This window comes from Acomys minous, assembly GCF_964271855.1.
Source record: "Acomys minous genome assembly, chromosome: 2".
In the NCBI taxonomy this organism is placed as follows: Eukaryota; Metazoa; Chordata; class Mammalia; order Rodentia; family Muridae; genus Acomys; species Acomys minous.
The window spans coordinates 2,124,622-2,146,984 of record NC_140484.1 but is presented as its reverse complement, the minus strand read 5'-3'; the positions used below and the strand labels follow the sequence as shown (position 1 = coordinate 2,146,984).

The window sequence follows — 22,363 nt, the reverse complement described above, 5'->3', positions numbered from 1 at the left end:
GAGGTCGTTTGGGACTTTAAAAGGGCCTTGCTGGACCGCTCCCTGCATGTGCATCTGCGGCTGGGAGAGGAACTCCTCCTTGCATAGCCAGCGGGCCCACAGCTTGCTGGCCACCACAGGCCTCTCTGAAGGACCAAGTAACACACCTCTCTGTCCTCTCTTCCCATAGCTCCTACCTCCCAAACCAGAGACGAAAAAAGGGCATGATGGAAGCAAAAGAGGTCAGGTAAGTGTGTGTCGCCGCCTCTGTGGGGTGGGCACTCGTGCGCCCTTCTCTCCCTCTTGGTGCTTTGCCCCTAGAGTGCCAGTCTAGAGCTGGGCCCCCACCTGCCTCTTCCCACCCGGCTGCACATTTCCTGCAGAGACACCATCCGCCAGCTGAGATCTTAAGAGCACAAGGTAGCCTTCATGGCTTAGGAGGACTGAATTTGACCGCACAGGTGAAAGCCTGGGGAAAGAGGCTGTTCTTTACACATGACAGAGTGGCATAGGATAGTCTACACAGCCCATGGCAGAGGGAGAAGGAAGGTGGTGCTCATGCTCCTGAAGGCCAGAGAACAGCTGGCAGGAGTTGGTGCAGTGCTTCCGCCATGCGGCCCTTGGGTGCCAGCGTGGCACAGTGTGCCTTTACCCACCAAGTTAACACTGGCACTAATTTAAAAAAATGTGACAGTTCTGTTTGCCTAGAGCATAGACCCACGGATGCTTACAGGGATGGCCCGGGGGTTGTGGCTCAGGTTAGTCCAGTGTACACGGGCAGAGCCAGCCAGGTAGAGCAGAGAGGCACACTGAAGAAAGTGTAAAAGCCAGATGGTGTTGGGAATTATATGGCCAGACCAGGAGTCGGTGTGAGGTTGGCTTAGAAGTAGAAGCCGCCAAAAACGGGAGGAGTAGATCTCTGGAGACCCATGTCCAGTTAAACTCTGTGTCGATCACCAGGTGTTCCAAGAACCGTGACACACTGCAGTAACTTATGTCATTTTCTTTTGATTCTGCAGCAGCCAATCACTGGCAAGATGTCTCACCTTGGCTGTTTAACCATTAACTATGACACCATAGAACAACCACTCCTGCTTATTCAGGGAATCTGTTCGAATCTGGGCTTGGAACTGGGAATCAGCCTACATCTAGCCATCAACTGCGCGGGGCACGAGCTGATGGACTATGTAAGCTCCCTCCAGAACAGCCAGCTTGTGTGCAGGGCGTGATTTTTAAATTAGAATTTACCTGAATACTTTCTGAACAGTTAGCGTCATATATGCCCAAATAAAAATGAAATGAGAAGGCCAAATTAGGTAATGACTAGAAAACAATGAATTGTTAACTTTTTAAAGTAACATTAAAATATGATTATATATAGAAATCTTGCAATTAAAATGCACACATAAAATGATTTTAAAAGTGAAAAAGTATAAAATCCCTTCATGATGAACTTCTTAGGAACCCATTTAACTATATACCCCCAAGTTTATGAGCACTATGGATTTATTTCAACTAAATACAGATTGCCCCCAGCCTGACCATCACCTGGCCATCACTTCACCTATAGAGAGAAATATTTTAAATGGAAATGGACACTGCTCCCCATCCCCCACCCCCCAGACTACCGCAGGCGGCTGCCTGTTTACCTGAGAATCTGTGCCAGGAAATGCAGTCAGTTTCCTATTTTACAGGCTTGCACACACTTCCCATGCTCAGATGCACTGATGCTGGTTCTTGGTTCCACAAAGTACCCATCATACTGAGACAATGGGTAATTAATGTCAGGTTCAGGAGACATGGCAAATCGGATTTCACTTACCTGTGAGTCTGTCACTACAAAGAAATTCTGTACAGTATATAAGAGCCCTGAGTTTTGGCTGATTTCTAGAAGTTATTTTACTTTCTAAAGCAACTAAGCCTATAAAGGGATGTTTAAAGTAATTTCCTATTCTTCATGTAATGATTGGTTCCTAAGCATACCATCAGGAAAATAATTGCATGTTTTCATCAGCAGCGTATACCCAGGACTAAGAATATACTGACTGCTAGTGCTAACTAGGACGGGTATTTATTGCTTATATTCAGTAAAATGTATTAGCTTGATATCAGATAATTCTTACAATAACGTTAGTTCAAAGCCATTAGCATTTCTTCACTGACAAGACAGGATTTTTAAGCTTCTCGTTATGGAAGCTAAAACTTCTGCTTCCTAATATGAAAAAGAGTAGAAAATCCACTTAGCCGTAAGGAATCCACTTAGTTCCAGTAGAGTCAGGAGGGCATCAGCAAGGCGCACCGTCCTTCTCCCTAGCCCCCTCCCTCCCTGACCTAAGCATCCTTGGTGGCACAAACTTGAAAGCAAGCTGCTTTATTTTGCAGGACTAAACTGGATCCTTCACCCCATTCACGTTCATACTTAATGCCAGGAGTCTTTGCAGAAATCAGATGGCTGGGATTGCACCAGCACCCTCCCTTCCAGGGCCGGGTGTGGCTCCCCCTGCAGGTGGCCGGCTACTTGAGGAAGGGCCACCCTCCCAGAACCACTTGATTCCGTGTTGGATGTTATATGCAGAAGCGTTGCCCGGATTTCAGGGCTTATTACGTTTACAGAAAGGGGCTCAAGAGACTTGTTCCCTGCCAGTTGAAACATAGTGAGTTCTAGAGTGGGCAGGTCTGCACTGTTGCTCTGTGTGGCAGTGTATAGGTCTGTGTTTCTGCCCACCTTACCTAGGCATCCGGGGGCCTGCACTACCATGACATAAACCCGAATAGGAAGCCATCCTCCTCCTGCTGCTCTGTACCTGAGGATTTTGTGCAGAAGCCTTCATCCAAAGTCTGTGGGAAGAGACCTCTCAAGAGCAATAGTGACTTGACTTCCCCACGTTGACAACTATTTGAGATTTTAAAGTGCCTTGAAAAGAACTAGTTTATAACCGTTGGTGTGAAATGGAAAGTGTGTGGGTGGCATCTTCTGGAGAATGCACCCCTTACCCTCCACTGCCTTCCTTCCTTGGCAGAGTAAAGGGAAATACGAGGTGATGGTGGGCACGTACAAAAGCGCAGCTGAGATGCTGGACCTGTACGTGGATCTGATCAACAAGTATCCTTACATTATCGCCTTAATTGATCCTTTCAGGAAGGAGGTGAGTGGCTCCGCCTTCTCCATTTCACAATATGTGTTTTACACGTGCTAAAGTAAGCAGTCTCACCTTTCCCATTTTATAACAGAGTGGAATAAGAACTCATTCTTCTGGGCCGCTGTTCCTGGGAGTGTGTTGTAATTTGGGCTGTGGCCGGGCTACTTTGTTTTGGCATTTATGAAAAGGCGCTTACTAAGCAAATGAATAGCAGAAACACAATTACCCAGGAGCCTGCCTGTCTGAGAAATGAAACGAGCCATTGGCAAGCCCTTCAGGAGTACCTGTGCATGCCCATGCGGCCCGGCTGACGGCAGCTGTCCCTGCTGTGCCAGCCCGTGCTTCGATAGGTTAATCATATATCATTTTCATGTGCTCATGGAAATAGGACTCTTATGAAGCGAGATGTTGCTCAGCCCAAATCCAGCGACTACGAATGTGTAAAGTAACTGCTACAGTTCATAGACAGTCTGAGACCCTGAGGCTTTGCAGCACATTCCAATGCATGTGTCTAACAAGAGTGGCCTCCAATGCAGGCATCTAACAAAAGTGGCCTCCAATGCATGTGTCTAACAAGAGTGGCCCCCAATGCAGGCGCCTAACAAGAGTGGCCTCCAATGCATGTGTCTAACAAGAGTGGCCTCCAATGCAGGCATCTAACAAGAGTGGCCTCCAATGCATGTGTCTAACAAAAGTGGCCCCCAATGCATGTGTCTAACAAGAGTGGCCTCCAATGCAGGCATCTAACAAGAGTGGCCTCCAATGCATGTGTCTAACAAGAGTGGCCCCCAATGCATGTGTCTAACAAGAGTGGCCTCCAATGCAGGCATCTAACAAGAGTGGCCTCCAATGCATGTGTCTAACAAGAGTGGCCCCCAATGCATGTGTCTAACAAGAGTGGCCCCCAATGCAGGCATCTAACAAGAGTGGCCTCCAATGCAGGCATCTAACAAGAATGGCCTCCAATGCATGTGTCTAATAAGAGTGGCCTCCAATGCAGGCATCTAACAAGAGTGGCCTCCAATGCAGGCATCTAACAAGAGTGGCCTCCAATGCAGGCATCTAACAAGAGTGGCCTCCAATGCATGTGTCTAACAAGAGTGGCCCCCAATGCATGTGTCTAACAAGAGTGGCCCCCAATGCAGGCATCTAACAAGAGTGGCCTCCAATGCAGGCATCTAACAAGAGTGGCCTCCAATGCATGTGTCTAACAAGAGTGGCCCCCAATGCATGTGTCTAACAAGAGTGGCCTCCAATGCAGGTGTTTAACAAGAGTGGCCTCCAATGCATGTGTCTAACAAGAGTGGCCTCCAATGCAGGTGTCTAACAAGAGTGGCCCCCAATGCATGTGTCTAACAAGAGTGGCCTCCAATGCAGGCATCTAACAAGAGTGGCCTCCAATGCATGTGTCTAACAAGAGTGGCCTCCAATGCATGTGTCTAACAAGAGTGGCCCCCAATGCAGGCATCTAATAAGAGTGGCCTCCAATGCATGTGTCTAACAAGAGTGGCCCCCAATGCATGTGTCTAACAAGAGTGGCCCCCAATGCATGTGTCTAACAAGAGTGGCCTCCAATGCAGGTGTCTAACAAGAGTGGCCTCCAATGCATGTGTCTAACAAGAGTGGCCTCCAATGCATGTGTCTAACAAGAGTGGCCCCCAATGCATGTGTCTAACAAGAGTGGCCTCCAATGCAGGTGTTTAACAAGAGTGGCCTCCAATGCATGTGTCTAACAAGAGTGGCCTCCAATGCAGGCGTCTAACAAGAGTGGCCTCCAATGCATGTGTCTAACAAGAGTGGCCTCCAATGCATGTGTCTAACAAGAGTGGCCTCCAATGCATGTGTTTAACAAGAGTGGCCTCCAATGCATGTGTCTAACAAGAGTGGCCTCCAATGCAGGCGTCTAACAAGAGTGGCCTCCAATGCAGGCGTCTAACAAGAGTGGCCTCCAATGCATGTGTCTAACAAGAGTGGCCTCCAATGCATGTGTCTAACAAGAGTGGCCCCCAATGCAGGCATCTAACAAGAGTGGCCTCCAATGCAGGCATCTAACAAGAGTGGCCTCCAATGCATGTGTCTAACAAGAGTGGCCCCCAATGCATGTGTCTAACAAGAGTGGTCTCCAATGCAGGTGTCTAACAAGAGTGGCCTCCAATGCATGTGTCTAACAAGAGTGGCCTCCAATGCATGTGTCTAACAAGAGTGGCCCCCAATGCATGTGTCTAACAAGAGTGGCCTCCAATGCAGGTGTTTAACAAGAGTGGCCTCCAATGCATGTGTCTAACAAGAGTGGCCTCCAATGCATGTGTCTAACAAGAGTGGCCTCCAATGCATGTGTCTAACAAGAGTGGCCTCCAATGCAGGCGTCTAACAAGAGTGGCCTCCAATGCATGTGTCTAACAAGAGTGGCCTCCAATGCAGGCGTCTAACAAGAGTGGCCTCCAATGCAGGTGTCTAACAAGAGTGGCCTCCAATGCATGTGTCTAACAAGAGTGGCCTCCAATGCAGGGATCTAACAAGAGTGGCCTCCAGAGTGTGGAACAGAGGTGTATTCAACAGAGGTTCTCTCTGAGACGACTAGACAATAGGAAAGTTAGATCTAGTTTGCAGTTTCAGGGCCTCCCAGCTCCATCTCCCCTTTCATAGCCTAGAATACTTAGATCGCTCTCAGAAAATCCGACAGAACTCAGAGCCTCCCTAGGCCTTGTAATGACAGCCTTAAAACTGACATAGCTCTTGTCAGTGTGATAGGACCCATCTGCACAGTCAGCAAATATGGGATGGCTCAAAATCTGGGCCAGTGGCTAGGATAATTTTATGTGCACATGGGTCTATGCATAAACACACACACACACACACACACACACACACACACACACACACACACACACATACACACACACAGCTCTAATTAAATACCTCATGTTACAGAGGTCTCACCATAAAAGTGAAGGCTCTTGCAAAGTCCCCTTTCAGGATTTTGTTTGTTTTGTAGAAATAACTGAGGAATCTTCTAATGAGCCAGCATTTAACCACACTGTGGGCAAACAGTGGCTGGTGATCCCTGGGACTCAAAGAACCCCACAGTCAGTGTGGAGAAATACTTAGGCACTAATGCTTTCGGGTTTTGGTTTTGCTTTTGCTTTTCTCCCCCACAAGATCTTAAGGCTCAAATCAAATTACTTGAAGCTTCTCTCCATGGAGCTTCTAATTTGTTTGAAAGTGTCACAGGGGTCCTTAGGGCACAGATGTCAAGGAAAATATTTTATGTGTTTCAGGAAAAGTGTATGATTTGATTATGTGCTGTTACTCCTGTTGTTTTGTGATGGCGTCCAATGCACTGTAATGATCAACTCTTACGTATCTACCAGGACTGCGAGCAGTGGGACAGCATCTATGCTGCTCTTGCTTCCAGGTGCTACATAATTGCAGGAGCTGCTTCCAGAAGTGTCTCTAAACTCCTGGAGCACAGAAACATCAGCACCCTCACATCCCACGGGCTGATCATAAAACACACAAACCAAACCACAATGTCCGACTTGGTGGAAATAACCCATCTTATCGACAGTGAGTAACATATTCATCTGAGAGGCCCAGAACGGCTTGGTTTTGCAAGGAGCCAAACCCTCACAGTACGCCGAAGTTAGTAAAAAGTGAGGATTAAATCTTGAAAGCAAAGAAAGTTCAGCATCTGTGGGGCACTGAGTGCACCTTAGTGCCTGGCACCTTGATGTTCCGAGGTAGCTGATTGCCGCTGCTGCTGTCAGCTTCCCGCAGCATGGTTTTCTGCCCCTCAGGGGCGGATCCATCTTAGCACACCCATCTGTTTGCTCTAGGCTGTTAGTCTGGGGTACGGAGGAATATCAGAGACATTCAGAAGGGGTACTCAGCCCTTAATGATAACAGAACAGATCTAAAGCTTTGAATCCTGCCCTAGGAAACATCTGGTCCCAATGCTAGGTCACCAGACACAGCGCCGTCCTTAGACCCAAGGAAATGGCTTGGCATTCATAAAGGCAAGGCACCAAGCCCTGCCAGGGAGCAGAAGGGCCAGCCAGATGTGTTAGCCTGCCACACCTGGCTAAGGTCTTGTGGCCGCGCTTACACGTCATGACCAGCGTGTTTGCTCATAAGCTTGAGGACCTGAGTTTAATTCCCAGACAAGTGCATGCATAGTCCCAGTGATGTGTGACGGGAGCTGGCCTTGCTGGCCGGCTAGTCCAGCCTGCTCAGAGAAATTCTAAAATAGTGAGACACTCACCTAGGTCAATCAATTGGTCAGTCACTCAATAGTGGGAGGCTTCCTGAGGAGCCAGACCTGGGTGCGTCCTCACATGGACACACATGGATATATGCTTGCCTGCACATACACATGCACCCAGCAGGATACACCCGCTCTACTTTATGCTGCCTTGGAAAACTCTGGGACAGGAACTGGGTCCCCCTTAGAGGGGACCTGGACTTTCTCAACAGTTAAGGAAGTAGCAAGAAGATCCCGCTGAGGAGCAGGAAGGAGGTTCATTCCTACCCTGCAGGTTGGCAAAGCTGATTAGCTGCAAGGGTGCAGGTGCCCAGCAGGGAATCTGGAAGGTGCAGGATCCCAGATCAGGGGACCAAGGGACGATAAGTGGGAACCAAGGGGTCTTCGCTGGTGGATTTGGGCAACCAGGGAGAGCAGCTCTGTGTAGTTCCAGTGTCAGCCACTCCAGTCCCAGGGTGAACCCTCATATTGCCCTCTCCAGTTTCCAGAGAAACTGAGGCTTGGAGAGGTTAAACCCTCCCTTGGCCTCAGTGATCCCACTTGCCCATACTTGCTTGTTTTCGGTTCCATGTTTCAGAGTCTAGACACGCCCTCTGCCTGGCCAGTCACTTAGTCAAAGCCTCCCCACCCTTCAAGTTTTGACTGAAATGGACTGTATGCTGATGTTCACACTGTCCCTGACCTGCTGCCCCCTAACGATGCTGCTCTGAACTTTCATCATAGCAACCGCTTATTTTCTCCCTCTAGTGATATGAATGGGCACAGTGTGGTTACAGGCCAACACCCCCAATGCGGTGTAAGTCTGGTGAAGTCATAGCCAGACTGTACACTCATGACAGTGCTAATACATAGATGCCTACCATCAGGACTGTGAGCCAGGCAGAAGGCCAGTCTAAGACCCTCAGCAGGTCTCAGAACCAGCCTGGCAGCCAGGGGCTGGGGCAGATGCCAGAAGGTGGGCCGTCCATCCAAGCAAAACTGGCTAAGAGGTGCACGTTGGAGAGCTTCCTGCCTGGCCTGTTCCCCCAGGCTGGCTACTCAGCACGTTCTTACCAGGAAAACACAACCATTGTCACAATAGCACTCTGCCCTTTGTAGAGTCTGGCAAGTTTCAAGGGGATTTGAGACCCTTGAATGAATAGATACTAGCAACTCTGAGTTATCCATAAGAACATTCCTTTGCGTAAATTTCCCCAGGATAAGGTGAGAAAGTTGCTATGCCTGGTGTGGACTCCATATCCCATGCCCTTGAAGCACATCCATGTACATCAAACAGCAAAAAAGTGGATTGAATGTCATAGCTATGATCTTAGAAGGGTGATCTGCTTTGAGCATCCTGCCCTACCTTTTTAGTAGTGATAATGCTATTATCTTATAATCTTAAATGTGGTGACACATGCCTTTGTGGTTTTGTATGCATGTTCATGTGTGTGGGGTCAAAGGACAGCCTCAGGTGTTAGTGTTCCCCTTTCACCTTGTTTGAGACAGTCTTTTGTCACAGGCCGGGCTGCTCTTCTGAGAGCTCCCTGGGTTTCTCCTGTCTCCTCTTGCTGTGGAAATAGTGGGGTTACAGGGGTTGGCGGTGTGCATGCAGCTTTTACGGGAGCCCCAGACACTGAAGCTCAGGTCTTCATACCTGTGCAGCAAGTACTTTACCCACTGAGCATCTTCCCTGCCCCACCCCATCTTTAATAGCAGATAAGATACTGAAAAAGGACTAAACAGATAAAGTCGGGACAATAAAGATGCAATTTGGGTGGGAATGCTCGGTCAGATAGCCCATGCCCAGAAACTCCTAAATGTAGGAAATTTCTGGTTTTGATCAGAGTCCTGCACACATGTGAATAGCTTGTAAAGCACACTTGACTGACAGGAGCTGCGCTTGCAGGTAAGAAGCATCTTGCTGTCTTCGGGAGCACGGATGCGGAGTCCTCTGATGACAGCCTTGTCGATTTGGTAAGTGCAGAACGGTGGTCAATTGCACAATCGCCAAAACACCGCTTTTATGATGAATTGGTATTTCAGGGAAACGCAGTCTTTGGTGGAGAAAGTCTAGTAACCTTTTATGAAATAGACTTGCTTCCTCCCAGACAGCTCCCTTTTTCAAAGCGCTAATCTTTGAACTTTTTAAAAGAGGCAAAATTGAAGTCCAGCGAAAATGGTGGGCACAATAAACGACTGACGTGTACACTTGCAATCTTCCCTCCTAAAATGGGGTGTGAAAGGCCAGGCCGTGCTCTGCTGAAATCGGCGCACGCTCAGGACCAGTAAAGTGCCTGATGGACTGTCAGGCACACCATCTGTTTGCCCTTCAGCGCTCAGCTTCCAGCAGGCCATGTTACTTCCATAAAGATGAAGAGCCCCCCTCCCCCCGCCCCAATCCCACATTAAAGGGCTGCTTAAAACCAAAACTCTCCTGTTTAAAGTAAGTTGTTTTCTCCCACTTTAGGCTGTTGGACTCGGTGCCCGGTTTATCAAGTTGGGGGGTCTTTCTCGGGGTGAACGGGTGACCAAATACAACCGCCTTCTCACCATAGAGGAAGAACTCATCCAGAGTGGAACATGGGGTACGTGCTGCTTTCTTGCTTTGTTTTCGCTTAGCCGTGAATAAGGGAACAAAGATTGGAAGGGAGGGAATAGAAGCTCCTCGGCAGGAGGGCGGGACAACCCAAAGACTGTCAATCAGCGCTGACAAGAGCAGGATGGCACTTGCCACAATGTCCATTGTTGGCTTAATGGATTATCTATTTACCTGAATGCTTAAGACTCTCGCCACCCTTCTCCCTGATGAATAGGCTGCTTGGTGGTGTTCAATAGAATTAATTGATTGGAATCTCCAAGCCTGCCTTTTGTTATGGCCCAAATTATACTTAAGGTTTCTGTGCACAGCCCCTGGAAGTTAAAGGCAGATGTGCTCCTTCTGCAAACAACTTGTTTTACCTCAAGTAGGCAGCATGTTGATTCTAACGTGGCACCAGAGAGAGGCTAAGGTTCCTCAAGAAAGGAACCCGTGGCTTAGGAAACTCAAACTCTGCAAATCTGCATGGGGGAGCTTCTTGTGTCCCCGTTGGAAAGAAGCTTACTAAATATTCACCTTTAATTTTTAATATTACCCATTGCCCCAGAGGTGGCCATAACAAACAAAGAGATAAGAAGTGACCAATAAAATCATGAATAAAAAAAAAAAAACTATCAGAGGTATGCAGAGAAACCCTATCTTAAAACAACAGCAAAAAATGTCATACTTAACTAAAAATGGAGATTGTCGAACACGCCCTAAGATTCAGGAGAAATAAAAGTATAATTAGAAGATGGTTTCAGAGTCACGTAAAGGCCAGAGTTAGGCTGTGTTGTTTGCTGTGTGATGCAGGGGCTTGTTCCCTTTGCAAGCCCCTCCCGTACCCCTATAGGCCAGATTATCTTCTTCTAAATGTTATCTCAAGACCTCTCCTACTTCCCATTTCCAAGAAAGTCAGCTGCTTTGGAACATGAAAAAGAACCCAGGGAGACCAGAGGCCGGCCTTGCTCTTAGGTGCCACCCCAGTACCCTGGACGTTCTGGAATGCATCAAGCATTTAGTGGAAATTTCTCTAACCAAAACCATTAGGTAAACGCAAGGAGCACCCAAACCAGCAGAACAAATGGCGCCACGCCCACTTTTGAGCCACGCCCACTTTTGAGGAAGCTGTCTTGGCAAAATGTCAGCCACTTAAAGCGTGGTCCTGCCTGGGATGGCACGCGCCTGCTTACACCTCACGCCCACAGGTGTCACAGAAGGTGTATGTAACCCAAGCAGGTGGGGCAAGTGTCAGGCGGTTCCTTTCTGCAGGGGTCTGAGGATCGTCTTCAGACCCTGCGATCCATAACATCAGAGTCCACACCTCTGGGTCAGGACGATGAACTGTGCTGTCTTTTGAAACAGGTTTCCGGGAAGAACACTTTTCTTCCTTTCAAGAGGATGCTGAAGCTGAAAAGGCACCGGAGGCTGAGGAAAGTCTTGGGCCCCTGGACTCCATCTTTCCCACAGAGGTTATAGAGGAATCAGTTAACTCATGAGCCCCGTGGGGCTGCGCCCGGCACACACCCCGCCACACACCCCACCACACACCCCGCCACACACCCGCATAGCTACAGCACAGGGGTCTGCTGGCTGGTGACGTCTGTCTCCTCGTAGGCTCTGTTCTTAACTCCACTAACCTGTACATACTTATTCTTTTAGTTTCCCTGTTGAATAAAATATATATATATACACACCGGTTTGGCCTGGAGTTCTGAGCTTTATTTTACAGCCGTCATCTTCCTGTGGGGACATTAGCTCTACTGTCTACTTCTGAAGGTCGTGGCCTAACTTCATTAAGAGGCTAAGGTGTTCTGATGCTCCGCCAACGCTCAGTCACTCACCTTACCCCTCACCAATCAGAGCACCTCCAGAACCCAAGCACTGTCTCCCTGAGTGGCTCCCAGCGCCACCCCGGTGTCCACCCACTTTGGCTCTCTTGGACCTGTGTGCTGACAGCAGCTGCTTTTCCTAGTCATCACGTGCACCAGCACTGAGGGCTGCCCGTGTCTGCAGCAGCTCCTCCATCTTGGCTCCCTACGCCTGCCTGCCTTTCGCCCATCCCTCTCACATTTTACTCATTCTTGGATTATCTTCTCCTTAGATCCCCGTTGGAACAAAAGTGGGTAAACTTAATAAGCACACCGTGGATGAATAGCCTCACCATCATTCAGTGCCCTCTTATCTACGCCACAGTATGAAGAAGCACGCAGCGAGTGGCCAGACCACGATGACAAATCCGGGTCGAGCCAGTGCATGGCTCTTGGCGGGGAGCACCAAAGTGGATAGATACTCAAACACAGCCTCACAAGGAAGCCCTTTACGTCACTGTGCTCTCTGTGAGGTGAGCTGTGACAAACAAGGGCTGTTCATAACTAAAGACTGTACTGGTTGTGGTGTCCTGGCCGCAGGAGGATGATTTAAGTTGGGGTTTGGTCTGAGAATGACGAGGGAACTTGCTGCCCTCACAGGAGAACCAGCCTCCTCCTCCTGGCTGAGTTGGGATTGGCTCAGTGGCAGACTCTCTGGAGCAAAGCATGCAGAACTGGTTGCGTCACTCCAAGCTTGGGGATACGTGTCACAGTCAGTCGTGCTACTGCCTCTCCAGACACTTAACAGCACACAGCGGGGCAGAGGGAATTGAAAGGAAAATCCATTTTAAAGGCAGGATGGATAAGGGGACGTTCACCTGGCCTTAGTAGTTTTCCTCTCACGCACGACATAAATTATAATCAATGAAGCCAGAGCAAAATAATTGACCTACTCAGTACCTTTATGTCAGCCTAGAATGCACTCTAGTCCCTTGAGGACTGTGTTCACCATGGCTAAGGGACGTTCCTTAGAAAACTCTATTCATTCTCATATTCCTTCTCTCTCCCTTCCCCCTCCCCCACCTTCCCGTGATCATAGAATACATAATATCATCTATAAGGAGATGGAAAGAATTAATGATAGCCCAGATTAAAAATGGCCGTGGGATGGACATGAAGCCATTCCGGGGCTGTGTAACAGCGGCTACTGTGTTGTCCACCCTCCCCAGCTGCTCAAGTTGCTCCCTGGGGAAGTGCCTCGTGCACAGTGGGCCTTAGCAGACGCACTCCAGGTTGAGCTCACCACCGTGACACCAGCCGTCACTTGCCCAACCTGAAGAGGTCTGGAAATTACGCTTACCTCCTACGCGCCACAGCCCTTACACTGTTCATGAAAGTAAGGGTGGAGTTGCTTGGCAAAGCCAACATTTCCCCCACTTTTACCCAGTCTGGGTGTCGGCATCCCTGGTGTCTGCTGTCAAGCAGACCCCCCCCACCCCACCCCCAAAGCTGGAAAACTGCTAATGCCTAAGATGGGAACTTGTGTGGAACGTGCCATTGGCAGTGCTTGCTATCTCAGAAAACTCACCCTGGCAAAGGGCAGAACCTTAAAGTTGAGGTAAAAATAGAAAAACCATAGGAAAAAGTGAGCAAAAGTCTACATCAGATACCTACAGAAGGTACATTTTCAATCATATGAACGGCAAAGATGCTTTCAAAAGCCCAGGTACATGTGATACCTGTCCCAGCCAGCACATCTCACCTAAGGGTTAGGTTCAGCTGGAATAAGGCTGCTTTTAAACCACGTGGCTTCAATATGTGTGATGAAATAATAAAGAAAGGTGGTGTGCCTATGTTCATAGTCCTAAAAGTGTGTAAGACACACAGCTGCAACCAGGTGGCTGACTCAGGAAGTGAGGAAGAGTGCTGCTGAGATCTTAGCCACTCACATTGCTTTTCTCTTGATGAGTGGCTAGAGAGGCCCAGTCTGCAGCAGGGGAGAAAGCTCTGGGGCAGGATGCTTGCCTGGAATGTAAGAAGCAGAAATCTATGCCCATCATAGGGGGCGGGGGGAAGGAAACAAAGAGATGAAGTGTCCCTCCAGGCTGGAGAACTCCTGCACATCAATAACCACAAGTGACCCTTAATCAGAAACCGTTGCGTGTCTCTTTTAATGTATCGCATTGAGGAGAGTTCAAATCACAGCACAAACAGAAACCATCTAAACGGATTGATCCGCTTGCAGTTAGCATATTATCTAGCAGTATTATTCAGTTAGAGAAACACACAGTCTGGACAAAAAAAATCACGCTTTAATTCCCCGTGAGTAAACTGACAGGAGACTGTAGAACCAGCAGTGAGGGACCATGGGAAATGGTCAAGCCTAACGAACCTACAGGAGGAGAATTGTCGCCAAATTGAGGAAGTGTGCTCACCTGCCTTCCCCACTTCCCCAAGCCTACGCTAGCCGCACACGTGCAGAAATACACAATAGGACACAACTACTGCAATTGTTACTATCATTTTCTTTTGCCTTTAGGTGCGAAGCACCTGACAGCTACATGCTGAGTCATGCTAACAGAACTAAGCCTTTCACTCCTTTAACAGTAAAATTACCATTACTGAATCATTATCATAAAAGTGCACTCAGTACATTACCACTTATTTTAAATAAACACCAATTTTGAAACAATCAACTTGGAAAACCTGCATAAGTTTTTTTTTTAAATCCCTGATTACATTTCTATTTATTCACTGTGGTAGTCTGAAATATTGTATTTTTAGAAACTACCACTTAATTTCCTCTAAAAAAACAAAACAAAAAGACCTATGTAATATAAAATGGCAGTAAAGCGAGGGAAAAAAAGTGTGCTTGTCACTTATCTTCACTGTGTATAAGAGCTGGGGTAAAATATGGTAGTTGTGCCATGTGAATGTGTGGGAAAACACAGTTAACTCATGAAATACAAAATATGGTTTACTAAGGCATTCCTGTTGAATTCAAGGTTTGGACTTTCATGTCAGTTCTCTGTTCAGGCTGCCAGAACACCACCCCGCTACAAGCCTTGGACACGGGGGTCACCCTTTTCACACAATAGCTAACTGTACCCAACTCAGACCCAAGAGACCATATGGCTTGGTGCCACCTCCTGAGTTCTAAGATGCATGGTCTCAGTGCACCCTACAAAATGGAGATGCTACAGGACCCATGACCTCCACGCTGCTGCAGTTTCCCCATCAGAAGACCAGATCCCAAGCAGAGACCCCTTTTCGGACTTCTTTTCTTTAAATGGAGTCTTGCTATGAGACCCAGAATAAAGTCCTTAGTCTTCCTGTGTGCTGCAGCTGCACATAGAAAGCTTGGGTTCAAGGCTGCCTTTATGATCACTCTTCCGTTTGGTGGTCTCTGCTTATCCAGTTTCCAGCAACCACCTTGAATTTTCAACATGACTAAATTTGATGAGTGGTATGCACAGGCCCTACAACAATGTCTTGAGTTTTCTGCCACCTTCTCAAGGAACTCATACTTTATATAGAAACCAGAAAGACCCCTTACCCCTATAAAGACCAAAAACTACCCGGAAGATGCATTTTGCTAAACAGCTTACTTATGTTGACAGTTGCTACTTACAAAGTGATACCAGCAAAGTGTGTGTGGCCAGAACAAAGGGACATCCCACAGTTCTCGGCGACACACACGACTGAACCATGTGCTTATGCAGAAGACTTGCGAACGCGCCAGCCTCTGGTTTCAGGTCAGCAGTTGGAGCTGTCCGTCTCCCCTGGTTTTGCGCCGCCGTCTTCTTTGCATCCTGGTTGCGTTTCACCTTTGTCCTCCTTGCACTGGGTTGGGTCCTTTTCAGCAGCCCGGTCTTTGGTTTGGGATTCATGGGTGGAAACAGGATCTAAAACTACAACAGGCTCAGACTGCTTCTCACTGCCCACACATTTCCTCCTGTGTCCATCTTTACTGGGAGGCCTGTGAGAAGATAGCCAAACAATAGAAAAGTAACTATGCAGAAGAGAGAGAACAGTTGGCTTTCAGATCCCTGGATTCATTAATAGTAATAGTAATAGTAATAATAGTAATAATAATAATAATAATAATAATAATAATAATAATAATAATAATTCTAAGTCTACCCAACATGCACAACATGTCTTTGAGTGACAGCCATTTAAAAAAAAAAAAAAGCAGCAGCAGCCGCAGCCGCTATCACGTTACATAACAGGAGCAGAAGGCCAGAAAAGGGAGGGCAGAAAAAGTCAAAGCGATTAACTACGGAAGTAGTAAAAAGCCCATTGCACCTACCTGCTTAATTGCCTACTCCGCTCAGGAAGTGCACGGCCCATGACTCCATTGTGCGGTCCCAAACCCTGCCCACCTGCCTGGGGCCCTGTCCTACCACCCTCGCTCAGCTAGGAGGAGCCAGGCCAAAGCCCCCCACTCCCTCTTGTCCCTAATACAGCCATTTGCAGCTTAGCTGTGGAGGGCCTGCATGGTGAGGGCTGGGGATCACCCTGGCTCAGTGATGGACAGATGAGAGCAGCCACCAGCTGTGCGCACCACAGCCATTACCACCCAAGAGGGAGACCTGCTCTCAGGAGGTGGGTGGGCTGATGGGAGAGCTCAGAGAACCAGCTCCAGCATGTAGTGACGAGACAGTTCCCTAGCAAGGAGAACATGGCTCTTGGGACGTTTCTCTCAGAATTTGAGAAGCAGTTTTTCTTTCCCTCAGAAGTCGCCTCCCTTCTGAGGCAAAGAAACTCTTGTCTTTCATGCTGGGCTTCCTTGTGGGAACAGAGGTGTCCCTCAAACACACTCTCTTGCCATGTGTCAGGCTGTGGGCCCTGAGTCCTCTCAGAGGTCATGGTTGGCACCCGCTCTGGGAAGGTTCCAGGCTGCTGAGCTTGCCTAGAAGGGACACAGCAGCTTCAGTGGGCAAGGCCAAGGCTCTCAAGACTGTCCTGATCCTCCCAGCCAATTCCAGGATGAGACTTTTTCATCCCAGAGAACCAACTCTTAGCCATGAGGCAGGACCCTGCAGGCCCAGCCGGTGTGTGATGGAGAGCTACTTTCAGGGCCCACTCACTGCCCTCCCTGTCCTGGCCTTGGCCAGGCACTGCTTTCCACTGGCCTGACCTCTTGAGCAGGCCAGATCATTCGATAGCTACACTCACATCAGTGTTTCTCTTTTTCTGGACTTGCCACAGTTAATTAGATGCTTCTCATTTGTCTCTCTGAAAACACACAGGGCAGGGACTGTTTAGTTTTGTCTAAGACTCTATCCCCAGCATCCACTGCAGATCACATGCAGAGTAAACATGTGAACAACAACAACAACAAAACAAAACAAAACAAAAAAACAAACTAGAGAAGACCCATAGTGAGAGCTTTGGTGAGAGTAGGGCTGGAGGTCTCTTCTACACCTGGAAACAGAACAAGCCTTCTGCCATGGAACGTGGCCTGCGTGACCTGCTCACAAGGAGCTCACAGGAGCCATAACCCCAAAGACCAAACTCATTACTACAAGCTGAAATCAAATGCTTGCACGCCATCCTTACGGCTGTCAAGTCATATTAAAGACATGACTTGGCCATCACATCATGTGACTACCACGTAGTTATTGACTTCTGCAGGAGTGGCGGGAGGAAGGAGACTCTCAGAGATGGAGAGGACAGAGACCACGATGGCATTGCCCTACCTTAGCCAGAGACATTTCCCCATCCCTGCTGCTATGCCCTAGGGATGGGTTGGGGTTTCACTCCCCTGCTAGAACCTGTTTTCGATTTCTCTGGTCCAGGCAACGGCTTATAGTTTATCACAAACGCAGCACCACCTAAAGAGCTGTTCCAGGAATTAGACCCTGGGGAAAGAGGACGTTATCAGGTAGTCTGTGGGAGTTGGCCATCTCTACTCATGAAGGTAGGTGTCCTGGCAACTGAAAGGCAAGATGGCTGTAAGATGGCAGAGGCTGACTTTGTCTTTCCCTGACAAAGGCCAGTCAGGTTGATGCAGCTGCCCTGCAGGACAAGCTGAGCCCTCTCACGTGGAAATGCACATGCGTCTGAGCCAGGAAGTGAGCGAGCTGGAGGAGAAGCTGGGAGAACTGCAGAGTCGATCGACAGGCCGGCCACTGCCACATACCAACTCAGGAGAAGTAGCGCACACACAAGGCTCTAGGTAAGCCATCCCAGAGCCTGCTGGATGCGAGCCTTCTCAGGGTTCAAAACAATGTTTTGTTTTTTTAAAGATTACTAGTTCACTTCTGCCTCGCACATCTCATGCACATTTCTCTTGTGGCCAACGCGAAACTGGAAACAAATAAATGGGGGGGGGGGGTGGATTCCAGGGGGAAAAGCGGCAGCTTAGCTTAGGTTGGGGTGAACGCCACATGGAAGTCCTTAGCTGCGCCAGCTTGCTTGTGAGCCCACCGCCGTCAGCCAGCCAGTCTGCTAGAAGCATGCAAAGGTGTGGGGCTCATCCTCCATCCGTCCATACCAACCTCTGTGAACTACAGTGGTGTTTCCGTGCCCCTGCGTATCTGCGAAGGATGATTAATACAGCCTAGCAAAAGCTGTCTTCACCGGCTGGGGAGTAGACCTCTCCAGGAACTGCTCTCAGCGTCCTATGGCAGCAACACACAGCCTGATTGAGCTGAAACTTAGAAACCTTGCACTGTTCATCTGTCCTCAAGCCAAGCTGTGCATCTGCAGAGTAACGTGAGAAGGGAATCAACCCACAGCTGCCTTCCACCGAGGTGGGCACAGCGGGTACTAGGTTCAGTGATCCTGGCTTGGAATCCCAGGGCAAGACAGGAAGGCACAAGGTGGTAGTCCATCCAAACTGCCCCTTTATAGATGGAGTTGTCGGCGCTGTGTGCAGAGCAGGAGAGAGAGCTGGCCCCAGGGCATGCTGCTCACGAGTGGGAGAGCCAGTGCAAGACTCTGAGCTGCCTCCTTCCTGCCCCCTCCTCAGCACTGAGCCGTTTTGCAAATAACCCTGGCACCACCGGCTAATTTGTAGGCATTTTCGCTAGTTTATTTCCATCCTTCCCATCCACAACCTGCAGATCAGTGAGGCCAACGTTCACCCCTCAAGCTTCTGGGTTTGGTATCACTGTGTCCTTTCCTGTGTCCCCTGGGGAGCTTCTCAAAGCTCCTTCTGCAGTGAGAAGCCCCTCCCCCCGCCCCCAGGGCTATATTCCATCTCTATGCCCACGATGCCACTGATGGCTAACCACTTAGGAGACGGGCCTCTGAGGCTGCCTGTGAGAAATTATTCAACCAAGCAAACTGACGTGAGAACACCGACCCTGAGTGTGGGCGCGCCGGTGCCTGGGCTTGTTCCTGACTGAAGAAAAAGGAGAAAGAGCTGACTTGTAGGAGCAGTCCTTGTCCTCTGCTTCCTGACTGTGGATGCTATGCACAGAGCTGCCTTGACCTCCAGCCGCCATGTCTTCCCTGTCACAGTGGACCAACCGGACCATCACACTGCCAGCCAAACTAACCCTTTCTCCTTTAAGCTGTTTTGTCAGAGTATTTAATTACAGCCACAGAAAAAGCAACTCTCCCAATCCTATGTCCTTCAGGGACAGTGCTGAGAAGGTAGGCTGCCATTGAAGGAAGCCACCGGGGTGTGGTCTAGAGGTTTGAACCCAGAGCTTCTCTCCAAAAAACTCTAAAGGCTCAAGCAGTAGTAGCATAGAGGCTGTGGTCCACTGTGCCCCTGCCCACCTTCTACTTGGACACAGCATCTAAAGACAGTGACTATGAATAAGCAATTAAAGTTCATATTCATGAAGAGTCATGTCAGCCTTTTTTGTCCCCGATGCAGAAGAATCTGTAAAGCAAACTTGATGAGTCACAGAGGGCGAGCAAGACCACATGAGTCACTCTGTCCCTCCCTGTGAGGTGCAAACTCTAGGAGAGCCAGAGACGTGACCCATCTGCCAGCACAGAACTCGCATCGGTAGTCTAGGGGCCCAAGCATCAGAATCTAGGCCAGGAACTCTCTTTTTATTCCAACATGCTCATGGTTCTCCATGATGCACTCACATCCTTATTTACAGCTCACCCCGGGTCATGTGCTCAACAGCCGTTTCGAGACAAAACCAGAAAAACAGCAAGCCAATTGGAAGCTGGGATTCGCGGCCTTGGTCTGCGGCGCTGTTATGACTGACAGCCACCGTCCTCCAACTGCAGGACAGCCAGCACAAGGGACTCTGGCAGGTGCCCCCCCCCCCCCCCCCCCCCCCGCTGGTAAAAGGAAAGCCCTGAGTCCAAACCACATCGACGTGAGGAGAATGAGAACGGTTGCAGACAGTCTCACCGGAGCTGAGCTTGGCAAAGGGACTCAGGATTTCTCAGACTGTGTCACAGGAGACAGAAGAGAAGCATTCCGTGTCGTCTTCCCCCCAAAAAAACCCTCGTCATTGTTTGCATTCAATGAAATTCCTTTCAAAATCAACTTTCCACTTCCCAATTATATTCAACAACATTCTAGCTAACATTTCGGCTGCAATTCAAATTAACTAATGCCCCAAAAAGCTCCTAATCGACACGGTTCTGAGCTCAATGGAATACAATCAAAGCTCAGAAAATGAAGGGGGGGGATGCTTATTTCATGCAAATTCTGAATATCGCTCAAGCTTAATTTTACTGATAATATAAAGGTAGGACATTTTGAACATTGCAGTGAATGAAACCTTTAAGCGGCGAGAGTTATTTTATAAAATGCTACCTCTGAAAAGCTGATTGCCAAACAGTATAAAAACGGTTTGAGGCATAAATGCCAAGTTCATTTCTATTTCACTTCTGAGGTAACTATCTTTCAAACCGCAACAGCTGGACTATTTAACACAATCTGGTGAATCACAGTGTAGCGCTTCTCTGGTCTCGCAGTGGGATGTCTGCATTAGTCCGTGGCAGCCATCCAGCAAGTGACGTACAGCGGCAGGCCTGAACTCTGTTTCATTTACAATAAAAATGGATAAAACCACAATCACATTTACCACCTTCAAGGACAGAAAATGGAAAGATTTAAATTTGTCTTTATAAAGCAGTTTTCTGGGAAAACTCCAAAGAGGAAGTCCGTTTCTATTTCCCTGGTGTAAAAATAAGCCTTGCCTCTCCCCTCCAATCCGTGAGTTAGCAGAACAGCGAAGGGAATCAAGTTACTGAAGCCAACGTTCATTGTTGCTTTCAGAAACTCTCCGGTTTTTTTTTTTTCAGATCTTTTCATGCACCATCCCAAACTTCAAAATCAATGCATTCCAAACATAAGCAAGAATTTCTAGTTACCATCAAGACTCATACTTGTGCAACGGAAGCAGAACAAAGCTCAATGTTTGGGGCTTTGTGTACTCATTAAAACTGTATTTTATCCCAAGGATGGTGTCGGTCAGTCCGACTCTGCTTGTATTTGTAGGAAGACAGACTGAAAGTACAGAAAGTGTTATGTGTGTGTGGATTAGCCTGAGTCCCTTTTGTTGCAGGACCCCACGCCCACAGCCAGCAAAATTTCCTTCAGTTTTTTAGCTGCCATTCAGTTTATGTCCCAGACCATGGTAGCCCATTCAAGGCTGTACCAGCTTGTTTATTCCACTGGTGTCAGTTGGCCGAGACAATGTATAAGATTCCGAACCTGGACAGCCCTCACTGGCAAAGCCATGTAGGCAACTCATGAACTCCTTACAAAACACGTGTGACACTTTTCTTTTGCTGCTGGGTTTTTTAAAGTATATATGTATGTATATATATATATCTTCATACAGATTTTTAATCCCTATGAAAATTCATTTAGATCCAGGTATTTAAAACTGAACACATAGAAGTCACCAGAGTTAATACTATTCCCTTTCAAATCAGCTACACACAACACACATTTTCATATAAATGTATTTTAAGTAGTCCTTTGATTGAATTTACTATATTTCAAACTTTCAAGACACAAGTCACAGGAACTCGGTCTGTCAGCTTTTGTATGCTTCCATGACATACTGAAGTATACTTCAAGTGAAATGTGCTTTATCTGTTGTAAGAAGTTCAGTTGGTTTAACCCGGGATTTGAATTTGATTTCCCAATCTTAGAAGTTACTTTTCTTTCAATTAAAACAGAATAAAACAAAACAAAACTTAACTTCACTCTACCTCATGAAGCACAAATAAAAGGAAACATAAATCCTGTTACCAACGGATTTTAAAAAACCTACAGAGTACCAAAGGCAATTTGCAGAAATGATACATTTTAGACAAAGTCCTGTAAAATCGGAGCCCTTGAACTGGAAGCAAACATTAAGAGGCAATTAATTCTTCGAGAGAATGGAGAATTACTCCATAGCACTTTAACAGTAATTTTGAGATTTACTCAACGGTATTTTACCAGTCATTTTTTTCACTAGGTGTAATACATCCTGAACAATTAATCTGGAAGAAGTTGCTGTCTGCACGGCCCCTCGGGATACAGACAATACTGACTGCTGAGCTTTCCGGCAGGCCACAGGATAACTCCTTTGGGGGGAAGAAGAAAAGACCAAGTCGGGGAAATCTCAGCTTCCAGAGCATCCAGTTGTTCAGCTAATTTTGTTGTTAAAACTTAATTGTCCATGTACCG

At 47.9% G+C, this 22,363-nt stretch overlaps 2 protein-coding genes across 5 annotated transcripts in view; one reads left to right on the top strand and one right to left on the bottom strand.

Moving 5' to 3' along the window:
- ENO4 (enolase 4) overlaps nt 1-11,633 on the top strand; it is a 28,734-nt gene extending 17,101 nt beyond the window's left edge. For all 3 annotated transcript variants that reach the window (XM_084772845.1, XM_084772844.1, XM_084772846.1), the window contains exons 8-14: nt 170-226; nt 999-1,166; nt 3,000-3,125; nt 6,491-6,686; nt 9,269-9,336; nt 9,830-9,947; nt 11,303-11,633. In XM_084772845.1, the coding sequence (XP_084628971.1) occupies nt 170-226; nt 999-1,166; nt 3,000-3,125; nt 6,491-6,686; nt 9,269-9,336; nt 9,830-9,947; nt 11,303-11,436 (867 nt within the window). In that variant the 3' untranslated portion in view covers nt 11,437-11,633. The remainder of the gene's footprint in view (nt 1-169; nt 227-998; nt 1,167-2,999; nt 3,126-6,490; nt 6,687-9,268; nt 9,337-9,829; nt 9,948-11,302) is intronic.
- Nucleotides 11,634-13,891: 2,258 nt separating this feature from the next.
- SHTN1 (shootin 1) overlaps nt 13,892-22,363 on the bottom strand; it is a 108,032-nt gene continuing 99,560 nt past the window's right edge. Inside the window, exon 17 of one of the 2 annotated variants that reach the window (XM_084772842.1) lies at nt 13,892-15,727. In XM_084772842.1, the coding sequence (XP_084628968.1) occupies nt 15,505-15,727 (223 nt within the window). In that variant the 3' untranslated portion in view covers nt 13,892-15,504. The remainder of the gene's footprint in view (nt 15,728-22,363) is intronic. The other variant, XM_084772843.1, reaches the window with a different exon arrangement.